This window comes from Ascaphus truei, chromosome 2 (assembly GCF_040206685.1).
Source record: "Ascaphus truei isolate aAscTru1 chromosome 2, aAscTru1.hap1, whole genome shotgun sequence".
Taxonomy (NCBI): domain Eukaryota; kingdom Metazoa; phylum Chordata; class Amphibia; order Anura; family Ascaphidae; genus Ascaphus; species Ascaphus truei.
The window spans coordinates 471,896,405-471,911,509 of NC_134484.1; the positions used below are offsets into that span (position 1 = coordinate 471,896,405).

General features: G+C 47.4%; 1 protein-coding gene across 4 annotated transcripts in view; it reads right to left on the bottom strand.

The window, feature by feature from the left end:
* Positions 1 to 5,741: 5,741 nt before the first annotated feature.
* Positions 5,742 to 15,105, bottom strand: part of LOC142488358 (uncharacterized) — an 85,075-nt gene continuing 75,711 nt past the window's right edge. For all 4 annotated transcript variants that reach the window (XM_075588782.1, XM_075588783.1, XM_075588781.1 and 1 more), the window contains one exon: positions 5,742 to 6,742. In XM_075588782.1, the coding sequence (XP_075444897.1) occupies positions 5,754 to 6,742 (989 nt within the window). In that variant the 3' untranslated portion in view covers positions 5,742 to 5,753. The remainder of the gene's footprint in view (positions 6,743 to 15,105) is intronic.

Genomic DNA, 15,105 nt, shown 5'->3' on the forward strand with positions numbered 1-15,105 from the left:
TGACTCTTGATTTTTTACCTCCCCATATAAACTTGGAGATGTCGGATTGAAGTGAGTGCAGGTCCTTCAATCTGAGTGGCACTGAGAGAGTTTGGAAGAGATATAAGATACGGGGGAGTAAGTTAATTTTGACACTATGGATTCTTCCTATCCAGGAGATCCTTTTAGATTTCCACTTTTGTAGGTCTGATTTTAGGGTCCAGATTAGGTTGGGATAATTTGCGTCATATATATCTTTGACGTTTCTGGTGATGTGGACACCCAGATATTTTATAGACTTGTATTGCCAGTGAAATTTAAAGTTTAATTTTAATAATTTTTCTATCTGTCTGGGGAGATTGACATTGAGAGCCTCAGACTTGGACTGATTGATTTTGAAGCCGGAAATTTTAGAAAACCGGTCCAGCAGGTCAAATAGGTTCGGTAGTGAAGTGAGGGGTTTTGTGATCATCAAGAGGATGTCATCTGCGTACAGGGCCGCTTTATGGATTTGGGAGTATGCGTTTAACCCTGAGATGTCAGGGTTTCCTCTGATTTGCGCCGCCAGGGGTTCGATAGAGAGGGCGAATAGGAGGGGTGATAGTGGGCAGCCCTGTCTCGTACCACTCCTAATTTGGAAGGGCCGAGAGGGGTAGTCTTGGTGTACAACCCTGGCGGTGGGGTTAGAGAACAGCGATAAAATTGCATCACTCACCCGATCTCCAAAGCCAAATGCCGCAAGCATCTCCTACAGGTAGGGCCAGTCTATCCTATCGAAAGTCTTTTCGGCGTCCAGACTTAACAACATACTTTGAGCGGTGTCAATAGTGGCCAAATCTATCAGATCTAGAAATCGACGGGTATTATCTGCGGCTTGTCGGCCCTTGATAAATCCGACCTGATCTGGATGTATAAGTCTGGGTAGGATAAGACATAGTCTATTGGCCAGTAACTTAGCATACAGCTTGATATCCGTATTGATTAGTGATATGGGCCTATAACTTTTGCAGTCTAGTGGGTCTTTCCCTGGTTTAGGAATGATTGATATAGACGCCTGTAACATCTCCTTGGGGATGGGGGCTCCCGCTAAAATAGCGTTGAAGACTTGGAGCAACCAACTTGATAAATTTCTTGTAGTATAACCCTGAGAAGCCGTCCGGCCCCGGTGCATTTGAATGTTTGAATTCCTTAATGGCCTGTGTCAACTCCTCATATGTGAAGTCGGCATTTAGGACGGCTCTGTTTGATTCCGTCAATCTCACCAGATTGGAGCTAGCCAGGAAATCTCTTAGCTTACTGCTCGTGTTAGGATTATGTGCCACTTTCTCACCATTATAGAGTGTCTCATAGAAGGAGCCGAATTCATATACTATCTTCTGGGGGTTGGAAGTAGGGGTACCAGATTTTAAGCGTAAAGCTTGGATGTTGTATTTAGTTTGCCTGTCTTTCAGCATGCGGGCCAGCATCGTATCCGGCCTGTTTGCTTTATCGTAAAATTTCCTCTTTGACCAACTCAATGAGCTATCAGCCCTGGAGGTCAGTATCATGTTTAATTCAATTTTAGTGTCTTTTACCTCTTGTAGGGTTTGCGGATCTAGGTTCTTTTTATGCTTGGTGGAGAGAGCCTGTAATTTAGTTTGGAGCGTGACAATTTTTGCCTCTCTCTCTTTTTTTCGTCTAGCTGTGATATTTATGAGGGTACCTCGGAGAGTCGCTTTATGCGCCTCCCAGAGGACCAGATGTGAGGAGACAGAGCGGGCATTTACCTTGAAAAATTGGTCTATCTCACTACCCACAGTATCACAGATCTCTGGAATTTTTAGAATGGATTTATTTAGCTTCCAGTTCGTTCCTGGTCTAACCGTATGAATATTATTGCACCGGAGCTCTATGGGTGCGTGGTCAGACCATGAAATATCATGGATCTCCGCTTGGGTGACCTTGGGGACCAGGTGACAGGACACTGCGAAGTAATCAATCCTACTGTATGAGCCATGTGGGTGCAAGAAGAATGTGTAGTTCCTATCTGCTGGATGTAGCTCTCTCCATATGTCTATTAGTTGGTTACTTTTGAGGCCTCTGCGTAGGGATATACCTGCTCCTTTATTGTGTAGGGTAACTCCACCTGATCTATCCATGTGAGGTTGTAGGACCATATTAAAGTCTCCTGCTAAGACAACACTTCCTTGCGCAACCGAGTTTAGGGTTCTAAAGAATTTTTCGAAGATTGCACTCCTTTCACAAGGGGCATATATACATGCGATTGTGATCTTTTGTCCCCTAATAGTACCTACTGTTATAATATACCTGCCCTCGTCATCCCGTTTGGTTAGCAGGCCTTCGAATGGGATACTATTACGGAATAGGATGACAACTCCCCGTTTTTTTACTTCGGCAGAGGCAGAGAAAACCTGGGAAAATTCCTTATCAAGGTATTTGGGGGTATTGGTTTTACTGAAATGTGTCTCTTGTAGGAGCAACACGTCAGCATGTTTTCTTTTATAGTCGGTGAAGGCTAGTTTGAGTTTAGCGGGGTTGTTAAAGCCCTGCACATTGTGGGATATAAAAAAGTCAACGCCATTTATTACTGTGTACTACGCGCATCGCTATGTTGCTTGACTTACCCGTGGGATCCATCTGTAGGACCTGATACTCACTCACTTCAGGGCGCATCCTTTTAAGTTGGTAGTTGAGGGGAGGGTAACGAGGGAGTGGAAGGTGACGGGGAGGGCGGGGGGGAGGTGAGGGGGACAGAGGAGAGCACATGAGGGTCACAACAAAGGGGATTGGGTTCACAACAAATAATGACGAATATACTAGTGTACAGAAAACAAATAGGAACACGAACACAAGAGCCCACTCCGGGAGCCCCCGGAAGTGGCCCTTGCACCCAAGGGATGGGTCACTTGGCCCAGACTGACGACGGGATCTCCCCTGCCTGCTGGGTCTTGGCCTCCCTGGGACTTGTTTGCGACCCCCGTTCTGTAGGGATCGTAGCGGAGGACACATACACGCCGATCAGGGAACTGTCCCGCCGGCGCATCTCCTTTAAACAGACAACAGTTAAATAACAGTATAACTTATAACTTTAGCAATAAAAAACATTCAATCACATAACATCTACCTAATGAACTTCTCCCTTAGCTCCCCCTCTCCCTGCTCCCCCTGTTTTTGCCCTCTATGTGGATGTAGGTTGTAAGGAGCCCCGTGCCCCCCCAGAGGGTTCCTATTGTGCGGTCTGCGTAGCTCCAATCATGACCATTCTTAGAGGTGAGGAGCTCAGAAGAACGGCTACCTAGTCTTCCTTATCCTCTCATGTGTGGATGTCTACCCTCTATATGGCAGGGTGTTGGACTCCTCCCCGTTAGGTGCCTCTGTCCTTTAATGTGTGGGTGGTTAACGTTTAATGTGTGGGTGGTCAACGTTCATTGCGACCACCCAGCGGCATCCAAGATGGCGGAGGATACACTGGCGCACGTGACGCTGACGTTAACTGGCTACATGTAGACCCGTCTCTCTATGGTGGTCCATGTTCCCATGTGGGGTCAAGCAGGAGGCAGCCACCGACTCCCCAACCACAGGATGTCCCAGGCATGCATATACACTTCCCCTCCCCCGCCCATCAACCTGCTCCTTCAACTCTCCTCCTGCTCCCCAATCCCGCCCCCCCTGTCGTCACTTTCCCACCCCCCGTCTTCACAATCCCGCCCCCCTGTCTTCCTTATCCCTGGACGTGTCCCAGCTCCGGGTGCGCCGCCCGGCGTGTCCAACTGCTGAGTCTCGCTGGCTCGGCGATGTATTTTGGCCCTAGGGGGGGATTTGGGTGCCGGCATGACCCCGCTGCTGCCATCATGGGCTCCGGCCACGTCATCCCCCAGCGCCGTCGCGGCTGGGTCTCTCTGCGCATGCATCTTGTTCCAAGTCTCGCGATAGCCAGTGATGTCACCGGATCAGCCCACGAAGAACAGGGCTGTTCCCGCGCGCCTCGGGGAAGGAGCAGGAGAAGATGGCTGCCCCGCAAAAAAAGTGAGTAGACCTGCAGGGGCTGGTAATCCTCTTGGTCCTCATAGGGGGGTTGATAGGGGGCACCGGACAAGCACCTCTTGGCTAGGGCTTTCTATAGGGTCTTGCTGGGGAGTTTGGGGGAGGATGTAGTAGTTTATTGATGTAGTAGTCTATGTGGAGCACGGCGACTCCTCTTCAACTCTAGCTACGGGTCGTGAGCTCCCAGCTGCGCGCCATGAGGTTGAGGGGGCGCCATCTTTGGCAGCTACCAGGTGAGGGGGACTTTGCGGGGAGCCAAGGACCTTACGAAGGAATCCCTCTCCATCCTCTGCATGTTTCAGTGTGTGCAACACCGTTTTTCAGAACTAGAACTGCACATGGGAACAACCACATGTAGCGCACCTCTTTGTCCCGGAGAGCTCTAGTTATGGGGGCCATTGCCCTCCTTTTTGCCAGGGTAGCGGGGGACAGATCTTGGTAGACTTGGAATTTGATGTGCTCAAACTCCGAGTGTTTTCATCTCCCTGGCGACTTGGCATGTTTGTTCTTTTGTCCGGTAGCAGTGGAACCGCATAACGATGTCTCTGGGGGCGTCCCCCTGCTGGGGTCTTCCTCTGAGTGCCCTATGGCACCTGTCTAGCATTAAGTCCCTTTCTGTCAGATCTGGGAACAGATGCTCCAGCCACTTAGTGGCAAAGTCCTCAGGGTCTGTGACCGATTCCGGCACCCCGCGCAGGCGGACATTGCAGCGACGGTCGCGGTTCTCCCCGTCGTCGATCTTGTCCTCCAGGGATCTGATTTGATCTTTAAGGGTGGACACTTGTGTTTGTGTCTGGGATATGGCGCTGGTGGTCTCTTCTGCCCTAGATTCCAAGGTATCGGTACGCTCCCCCAGGGCATCCACATCTTTCCATAGTGCCCAGAGTTCTGCCTTGAAGAACTTTTTCATGGAGGAGCAAAACTCCTTCATGTCCTTTCGGCGCATCACTGCCATGTCATCCTGCTCCTCTGCAGGGGTGTCCATATCGGGGTCTGCTGCTGGCAGTTGCACAGGGGAATCGGGAGTCCCGGCCTTAGCTGTATCTTTACTTTTAAAATATGTAGATACTGGCTGCGTTTTTCTGCGCACCGCTTTGGTAGAAGCCATCCCTGTAGGTTGATGTATGTTGCGCTTATCTTTATTAAGGAAACGATAGCGTTTTGACTGTTATTTTTCACTATAATGCACCGGGGGGAATGGAGCTCTCATTCTAAGCTGCCATTCACCATCGGGGGGCGTGGTCTCCTCACGACTTCTCCTTTTTAACACTTATATTCATATATATTTTGTGGGGGCACAAGGGTTTCCAAAAAGAGCTTGCTGGGGTTTTGTGTTTTGTTAACCTATTCTCAGCTGTTGGAGGTTAGTGGCTCCTCCTTCCCAGGTTTTAAGCGCACCCCTCCCCACTTCCCAAGTTAGTAGGTCCTTGTATTCTACTGGATATAGATCCAATGTGGTCTTTCTCCCTCCTAATAGAGGTAAATGAGAATTTTAATCCTAAAAGAGGTATATTAGTATTTTATCTGGTAGTGTTAGGACTTGCGAACAGGGTCTGCCTTGTCATGGCTCGCAAGCTTATAATGCTTTGTCCAAAGGGTTAAACTAAATTACAATTTTACTGTGTATTTTTGTCATGTTGGATGTAGCATTGGGCATCTCTGTAATCTCCTGAACAAGCAAGTGGTTTCTCACTTGTATGAATCCTGTGGTGTTTTGGAGGAGGTAACTCTCACGAGACAACCTTTATGTGAATCATCTGGTGTCTGAGGAGTAATTCCTTAATACGATATTGTTCCCCACACTCTGTACATGTGAAAGGTTTCTCCCCTGTGTGAATCCTCTTGTGTTCACGGAGACTCCTCTTCGATGTAAAGCAGCAACCACACTCTGCACATGTGAAAGGTTTAACCCCTGTATGTATTATCTGGTGTTGGCGGAGGCTACTCTTAACACTGAATTGTTTCTCACACTCTGTACATGGGAAAGGTTTCTCCCCTGTGTGGATCCTGTGGTGTATGGAGAGTTCGCTCTTCAGTGAACAGCTTTTCCCACACTCTGTACATAGGAATGGTTTTGGTCTTCCTGTGTGAATCTTCTGGTGTAAGAGGAGGTTGACATTACTAATGAATTGCTTCTCACACTCTGTACATTGGAAAGGTTTCTCCCCTGTGTGGATTTTTTTGTGTTGGAAGAGGGCGCTCCTCCATGAAAAGTTTTTCCCACACACTGTACATGGGAATGGTTTTACCCCTTTGTGACTACTCTCATGGTCGAGGAGGTTGATCTTCCGTGAATAACCTTTCCCACACACTGTGCATGTGAATGGTGTTACCCCTGTGTGAATCCCCTCATGTTCATTGAGGGCAACCTTCCGAGAGAAACATTTCCCACACTCTCTACATTTGAAAGGTTTCTTCCCAGTATGAATAATCTGGTGTTTGAGGAGATATTCCTTACTGCTGAATTGTTTCCCACACTCTTTACATTTGAAATGTTTCTTCCCTGTATGAATATTCTCGTGTCTTAGGAGGTTCATCTTACTACGGAGTTGTTTCCCACACTCTGTACAAATAAAGGAATTCTCTGCTGGCACTGGTTCCTTGCATGTGTCCAACGTGTGGCAGGAATCATTGGATTTTGGCACTTCAGGGCTGCGAGGAATCAGATGGTTTCTGGACATATCAGAGCTCTCGCTGTGCTCCTCCTTCAGGAAGTTCTCTAACAGGAGTAAACAAAAAATATAGAACTGAAATTATTTATCTGTAAATCAAAATGTCTGAAAGCAAATTCCTAATAAAATACTGTGCAAAATGTACTCACTGCTTAATTAACAAAATGCTCACTTTTTAACCCATATAGTTATACGGTTGTTGCCCCTTAATATCCAGTGTCCACAATGACTTTGATGGAGGCCACCAAAGACCTGAAAGTTGTTTCTAGAAGCTCAGTGAATTATGTTTTAAAATGATCATTTGTATTTATTACTGTATTGATTGCCTAAGGCAGGGGTCTGCAACCTTTCAAGGAAGAATGGATTTATACATTAGGCACACTGTCTCCCCACGGAATGAACACTGAATTGGATCTTAAACATATTTTGTAAGATTCATTGATTGAGATATTTGATTTTGTCTCTAGTCCTTGGAGGTTTGGATGGTCCCCTCATTTAATATATGATCATGTTGAAATAATTTCAGACATAAGTTTAATATTTTTCCTACTTTTTCCTGATATTTAACATATTTAGGTTTACAGGATATATATTCCATATTTTGACATAATAAGGGATATCCATAACCCAATTGGTTTTAGATGACTATGGGAATACAAAGTGTGGATAATTCATCATCCGTGTAGAATATTTCATCTCAAGTGGGAAAAACATTTATATAGAAACGGACTATACCTGGTTCATAACAGGTTGTTGGCTATTAATGTTCTTGACTGTCATATTTCCTAAAATCTATGCAAATTAATTTGTTACATCTTTGAGATATTTCCTTAGATAAGTTTACAGCCCCTATTGCTCTGTTCCAATAGGATTTTGAGATCTATAATATACTTACGTGGGATATTTTATAATGTTCCCTTTTGGGATAACAATCTATATAGCAATAGATCTGATCCGGTTGTAAACAGATTGCTGGATACAAATGTTTTTAAAATGTTACACTTTTTGAAGCCTATATGTATCAATTTGTTACATTTACAAGGTATTTCTTTAAAGAAATTTACAGCCATGTGTTCATTCTGGCTGATGTTTCAATATTCTGCACCATTGTATATGAAATTCATATCTGATCATTCAATTCGGATAAGGATATATGATTGAAGATACAGGCTTTGGATATGAACATAGGGCAACTGCACGTTTTCTCTGTTCTACAAGTTTAATATCAATATTCTACTTTTGTATTTTAGTGATTATTTTACTGTAAGAATGTGATCTGTTCAGTTTAATGCCTTATCCTTACCCCGTGTCGCTTGATGGTGACGGCACATACTTCCATGTATTTATGTAGTCATTTATATTTTTCGCCTTTTTTAAAATGTTTTTGGGGTTAATGGTTTATTTGTACATTTACTGATATTTTTAAATTTAGTCACGTTATTTATTTTATTCTATATATAATTATAAAATATTAATAATGGTTCCAACACTCGCTGACTTCTAAGACAAATCTCAAAACGGGAAAAATGCCAAATGAAAAAATATTTAATGCAAGCCAAGCACATGGTAAACATATACATGGAGAGATGCAACACAGGCATGAAAATATAGCACAAACAAACCTAAAATCATAGATGGCATAGGAACATGACACAGGGAAAAAAGGATAAGTAAGGGGGGCAACTTTTCGGGGAGAAAACCCCTTCCTCAGGCCCGTTCCCTCGTGCCCCAAAGGAACATAAGGTACTTCCCTTAACCCTGTACCCCCCAAAAATAATGAGCAGAGCCCCTAGAACAAAGAACAACTGTTGTCCATATGAGCAATAAATGTTCCGAAGACCTTCCTTTGCGCTGAAGCGCCTACGCTGAAGTCTTCCTGATGTCGACCCGAGCCTGTGACCATGACCATCCTCCTGTGCCGCCTACCTTGACCCCAGCCTGTGACCTCGACCATCGCGCCTGTGCCGCCTGCCTTGACCCCAGCACGGATAACGTTTACCCTGCCTTCTCCAACCCCGACCCGGCTACCCACGACGATGGAATCAGCAATCGGCTTTGCGGTCTCAGGTCGGTGCTTTCATATCCTCACCTCAGCCCTGCGGTCCGGTCCTGGTTTGTGGCGAGCACGTCTGTTACACGACACAAGCTTCTGAATTCCACCGAAACAAAATACCCGTAAAGACAACGGTAGAGTGAGAGCTGGGGACACCGATCAACTGCAAAACGAGATTGCAAAGTTTGAACCGCCTGAGCAAGTTGTGCTCGCCTGTAAGCGTGACTGTAATACCTTTGCAGTACTAGTCTACTTTCCACAAGACACGGAATGGGAGGACCAAGATTCGATGGAGTAAAACGGTAAGAATTCAGTGGTATTCCAGTTCCCACAGGGTCCAAAGTGGATTCCTTGCCATGAGGGCAACTGCTGTACAAAGAGAGTCTCGAATGGGATGGAAGTGTGCCCGTGAAAGAAGGGCCCAAGCCTAGAAGTCTGCCGACTGTGATAGAGAGGTGCCATGGGGTACACTTGGGGTTAATGAGAAAATCCACCCAAGTTGAAGTAATGGAGGTCATTGTAGAGGGAGAGGGGGTTGGCCTGGTATTAAAGGGGTTGCACCCCATGTGGCCACCCCCTGACCTCACCAGGGAGGCAAGGGGTTAACTGGACTGCGGTCTAGGAATGTGGCTTACACCTTGTCATGTCAGGAAAATGTATGTTCCCCTGTTCCCATGTTTCATTATAATCCTGTATTTTAATGTTTTAAAGTGCATTTCTGTATCTCCAGTTTTGGAGGTCACAGAGTGTTGAAATTTGGCCAATATGTGGAGTCACTGTAGGCATTGAAAACTGGCAAATCTCGACCCACTGAGCCCCCCAGAACGGAACTTATTAATATGTGAAAATATTAAGGTGTATGTGGTATTTTGAATCTGCTCTGAAAATGCAGACTCCATCTGCTATGCTAATAGGTCAGGAAGGGCAGCCGGATGATTTAACATAAAGCCCTGTGATCAAAAGTTAACTGCCCTGATTGTTTATACTAGGAACCAAGTACTAATCAACAGACTCTGCCACTCTAATTGTTACCTGAGGGCGGGGAAGCGTCAAACTGGAGTAGTTTGTAAGTGGTATATCTACACCTACAAACAATGAAGCTCCTGACAGATACTTCATTTGGTAGACTGGTCGTCGCCCCTGATTTAATTATTGGGTTACAGAAATAAGATCCTCAGAGTCCCAGTACACATGGGCTAACTAGCTGGGGGGCATGGTTTAAACTGTGTCTCCCCATTAGGGATTGGATACAGATAATTGTTCACCAATAGTCTGTATTCAATGTTAAGAATAGGGTTACACAGGTATATAAACTGTGTCAACCCTACAGTTTTTGTAGGAGTTATTCTTTTGATTCCACCTGGAATGTCACCGGATTGCTGGAGAATTGCTAGCTGATACTTCTCCATTCCCCAACCCTAAGTAAGTGTTACCTTCTTGTCTGTTAATTGTACTATATTGCTGTGTTCACCTTTAGTAAGGAATAAATATATTTTATTATATCTAAGCCTCGTTCAGTTCAACCCAGATATTTGATGTTCATTATATCTTGTCATAAGTTACCGTGACAAGCTCTATAATTAACTGGTGGCAGCGGCGGGATTGAACTGAACCTATATTACAGTGTTCTGCGGGACTCTGTCATATAGTGGGAACTCGAGAGTAATTGCGAGTTCCTGGGACTAAAGATATTGAACACACAGTAGTGCAACAGTTAACACAAGTTGTAACACCACCTCCCTGCTGCGACCGTGAACCATGAGCGAGGTTGAAGGCTCATCCAACATGAGGACCCGAGCTCAGCTGAAGGACAAGTGCCTTGAATATGGACTGCCCCATTAGAACCAGGAGGTCGCAGACATGGTTGACGCAATCAGTGACTATGAAGCCTGGCTTGCAGAGCCTCAGGATACGGCTCAGCTTGCCCTTATACAGCCACCCGGAGATCAGGGAAGGAACCCAGTGCCGGGGCGGCGGAATCTCGGAGAGGGAACGAGTGCACCTCCCGGGAGCAATGCAACAGGAGGGGTACTGGTTGCTGCGGCTACCAGTCCGTTCATGTAGAGGGAGAAAGGGGGTGGCCCGGTATTAAAGGGGTTGCACCCCATATGGCCATCCCCTGACCTCACCAGAGACAAGGGGTTAACTGGACTGCGGTCCAGGGATGAGGTGTGCACCTTGTTGTACCTTGAAAATGTATGTTCCCCTGTTCCCATGTTTCATTATAAGCATGTATTTTAATGTTTTAAAGTGCATTTCTGTATCTCCAGTTCTGGAGGTCGCAGAGAGTTCATATTTGGCCAATATGTGGAGTCACTGTAAGCATTAAAAACTGGCAAAGGTCGACCCACTGAGCCCACCAGAATGGAACTTATTAATATGTGTAGATATTAAAGTGTATATGTATTTTATTTTGGATCTGTTCTGAAAATGCAGACGCCATTTGCTAGGCTAATAAGTCATGAAGGGCAGACGGCTGAGTAGCCTAAGCACGGTGATCAAAAAGTAACTGCCTTGATTGTTACCCAATGTCTAGGGATTAAGTATTAGTCAATCAACAAACTCTGCCAGTCTAATTGTTACCTGAGGGCATGGGTTAGTCTGTTAGTCTGTGTCTCCACATTATAGAGTGAATACAGTTAATTGTTCACCAATAGGCTGTGTTCAATGTTAAGAATAGGGTTGCACAGGTATATAAACTGTGTCAACCCTACAGTTTTTAGTTGTGCTGGATTGCTGGAGTTGTGCTTCTGATACCATCTTGAATGTCACTGGATTGCTGGAGTTGTGCTTCTGATTCCATCTTGAATGTCACTGGACTGCGGGAGAATTGTTATTGGATACTTCTGCATTCCCCAACCATAAGTAAGTGTTATCTTCTTGCCTGTTAATTGTACTATATTGCTGTGTTCACCTTATTTAAGGAATAAATTATATTTTATTATATCTTAAGCCTCGTTCAGTTCAACCCAGATATTTGGTGTTCATTATATCTTGTCATAAGCTACCGTGACAGTTCACCCCTGAAATGTTGGCACTGATTACTGCGTGGGGTGACAGAGGGACACCGGAGGAGCGGCTGCAGTTTATCACTATGGCAGTGAACAGACCCGCTTATTGCCCTCATCCAACCCAACCAAGATGAACTCAAACTGGATCAGCACAGTCTCACCAAGTTCGTGGAAGGTACTGATCAGATCGACAGTTTTCTAAAGAACTTTGAGACACAGTGTCGGCGGTACAAAGTGCTTCCCCAGCATAGGGTTGCACGTTTGGACCCCTTACTGTCCGGCTTGGCTAAGCAGACGATGATGGCGCTTCCAGATGAGTATGCTGATGACTATGACCACGTGAAAGAACTGTTATTGTTTCAGTACGGTTTTACCCCTGAAGTCTACCGGGGTAAATTCCGGCAGTAAGAGAGGCAGCCCCAGGAGTCCTATGTTACCTACATGACCCGCATGGCTTTGTACGGGAAACGCTGGGTGGAGGGCTATGAGGCACGGACTTACCAACGCCTGCTGGACCTCATCTTTCAGGAGCAGCTAATGCAGCAGTGTCCGCCGGCGGTGAGGGCTTGGGTGTACGACAAGAAGCCCAAGACTTACCAGGAGGCGGCGAGGCTTGCAGACGACTATGTGGCCAGCCGAGCCCTGATGACCGCCAAAGCAGTAGCCAAGGCGGCGGTGGCGGCGGCACCGGCCAGAAAGTCTGCCAATACCCCCCAATGGACTCAGAGGCCGCCTGCGGGCAGCAGTCCACTGAAGGCGGGGGAGCTCCGGCATTAGCGCCGGTGCTACAACTGCAACCGCCCTGGTCACATCAGACCAGATCGCCCGGAACCCCTGCGTTCCAGCGGACCCCATCAGGGGCAACGCACCCCAGCTGCGAAGCCGGTAGCCCGCGTGCGGGTGGCTTCCACCAAAGACTCCGGACCGGTCATGGAACCAACTCCCAGCGAGATGTCCCATGCCACACCTGTCCCGGTTTCATCGGTGCCTACAGCCAGGAGCGGAGGAAATCTCAGCGCGGACCTGCAGCAGACGGTCGGCCGGAGCAGACATCTCACCCCAGTCACAGTCGGTGACCGGCAAACAGTTGGCTTGCTGGATTCAGGAGCTGCAGTGACCCTGGTCCGACCTGATATGGTCCGGCCAGAGGAATTGATCCCAGGCCCTGGGATACAGATCACTGTGGCCGACAGAGAGCCACGTATCCTGGAAGTGGCCAGAATCTTTTTGGATTGGGGGGAGGGCCAGGGTGTGCGGGAGGTGGGGGGTTTTACCCGGTTTGGATGCCAATGTTCTTCTTGGCAACGATCTGGGACCGATGACCTGCACCTATGACCGAGTGTCCAAGCCCGCTGCAGTGGCGGCGGTTACCCGGAGCCAGACAGCGTCAATGGCAGCGGCGCCAGTCCCCCAGCCTTTGGGACCAACGTTAGTGGAGGGCGCAGAGGAGCTCGGGGAGGTAAGCCAGGATCAGTTGCAACCACGTATATTCTCGTTGACAAAGGGCGACGGCCCGAAACGCGTTCGAGACTTTTAATATATCCCATGCCATGATGTCTACCATGGAATAAAGGATTTTTATAGCGGTATCTAGCCCCCTTCTTGCTGCAATTGCTGTGCTCCGTTCTTTCCGTGAGGATATCTTGTTGCTGCTTTTCCCAACGTGATGCACGCCGTGGGACTCACTACACAGGACTTCTCTCTACTGTGAGTACATCCATCCGTTTATTACGGTTTGGTAATTCATTCACTGCTGTCTTTTCTCCAGGGGGATACAACATATTGTGTTACTGGGAGGTCAGAGATTTTTTACTGACACTCACCAATATAACACAGTTCCCCCACATTTTAGGAGACACAATTAGAGACACCTTCATACATATGTTTGCAGAGAGCGGTGTTTCCCTGCTTTCCTCATTGAGAGGCATTATTCTAAATGGACATTTAAAGATTTCCTGCAGCTGAGCACGGTACACTGGGAACGCTGTGTCCTAGTATCTACAAATCAGTTGCAACCACACACTGACTTACTGTTCCCCCTCACCCTTCCCCATTCTCAATGACATGACTGGGCGGTGGCCAGAATTAGGAGCCCAGTTTAGGGAGGCAGTGAAGACAGACCTTACCCTGGCCGGCGTGAGACTTCGGGCGTCCGAATCTCAGGCAGGGGAAAGCACCGAGCACTGCCTATGGTATAAGGGACTCCTGTATAGAGAAGAAGGGAACCCAGGGATAGAGGAGGTATTGACTGGTAAGCGACAGCTAGTAGTGCCCCAGGGGTACCGACAGCAACTGTTACGGGTAGCTCACTCTATTCCGTTAGCGGGACATCAGGGGGTCAACAGAACGCGAGCCCGGTTATTACAGCGATACTACTGGCCGGGGGCATCTCGAGATGTGGGCAATTTCTGCCGCTCTTGTGATGCCTGCCAGCGAGTGGGTAAGGCGGGCGACCGTGTGAAGGCACCCCTGAAACCCCTACCGATAATAGGGGAACCCTTCCAGAAAGTAGCAATGGACCTTGTAGGACCCCTTATGATTCCTAGCAGGTCAGGGAAGCGCTACATCCTCACAGTGGTGGATTTTGCCACCCGGTACCCTGAGGCGGTAGCGCTAAGCAACATAGATGCCAAGACAGTGGCAGCAGCTTTGCTGAACATTTTTTCTAGGGTAGGTTTCCCTAGTGAGATCCTAACCGATCAGGGGTCGCAGTTCATGAGTGAACTGTTACATTGTCTCTGGGATGCATGCGGTGTACAACACCGGCACACTACCCCTTACCATCCCCAGACAAACTGATTATGTGAGAGGTTTAACGGTACCCTGAAGCAGATGCTTCGGACCTTTATAGAGGCGGAGGGGAAAGACTGGGAGATTCATTTACAGCACTTGCTGTTTGCCTACCGAGAGGTACCGCAGGAATCTACAGGCTTCTCCCCCTTCGAGCTACTATATGGCCACAGGGTACGTGGACCTCTGGACCTATTCCGTGAGGGATGGGAAGGGGAGGCTCTGATGCTTCAGTGATCCAGTATGTAGTAGATCTCCGAGACCGGTTAGAGATGCTCATGGGGGTGGCCCAGGACCACCTCAGGGCCGCTCAGACCAGGCAAAAGCAATAGTATGCCCGGAATGCCCGTAGCAGGGAATTCATCCCAGGACAGCAGGTGCTTGTTCTCAAACCCACTCGGGTATCCGAAAGGTGAATGAGTACAACTACGTTGTACAGGTAGAGCCCGAGAGGCATAAGACATATCACGTCAATATGCTGAAAGAATACAGAGCACCGAGTATGGGAGCAGTAATGGCCATTTGTAGCCCACTGCTGGAAGATCCGGCGAGCAAT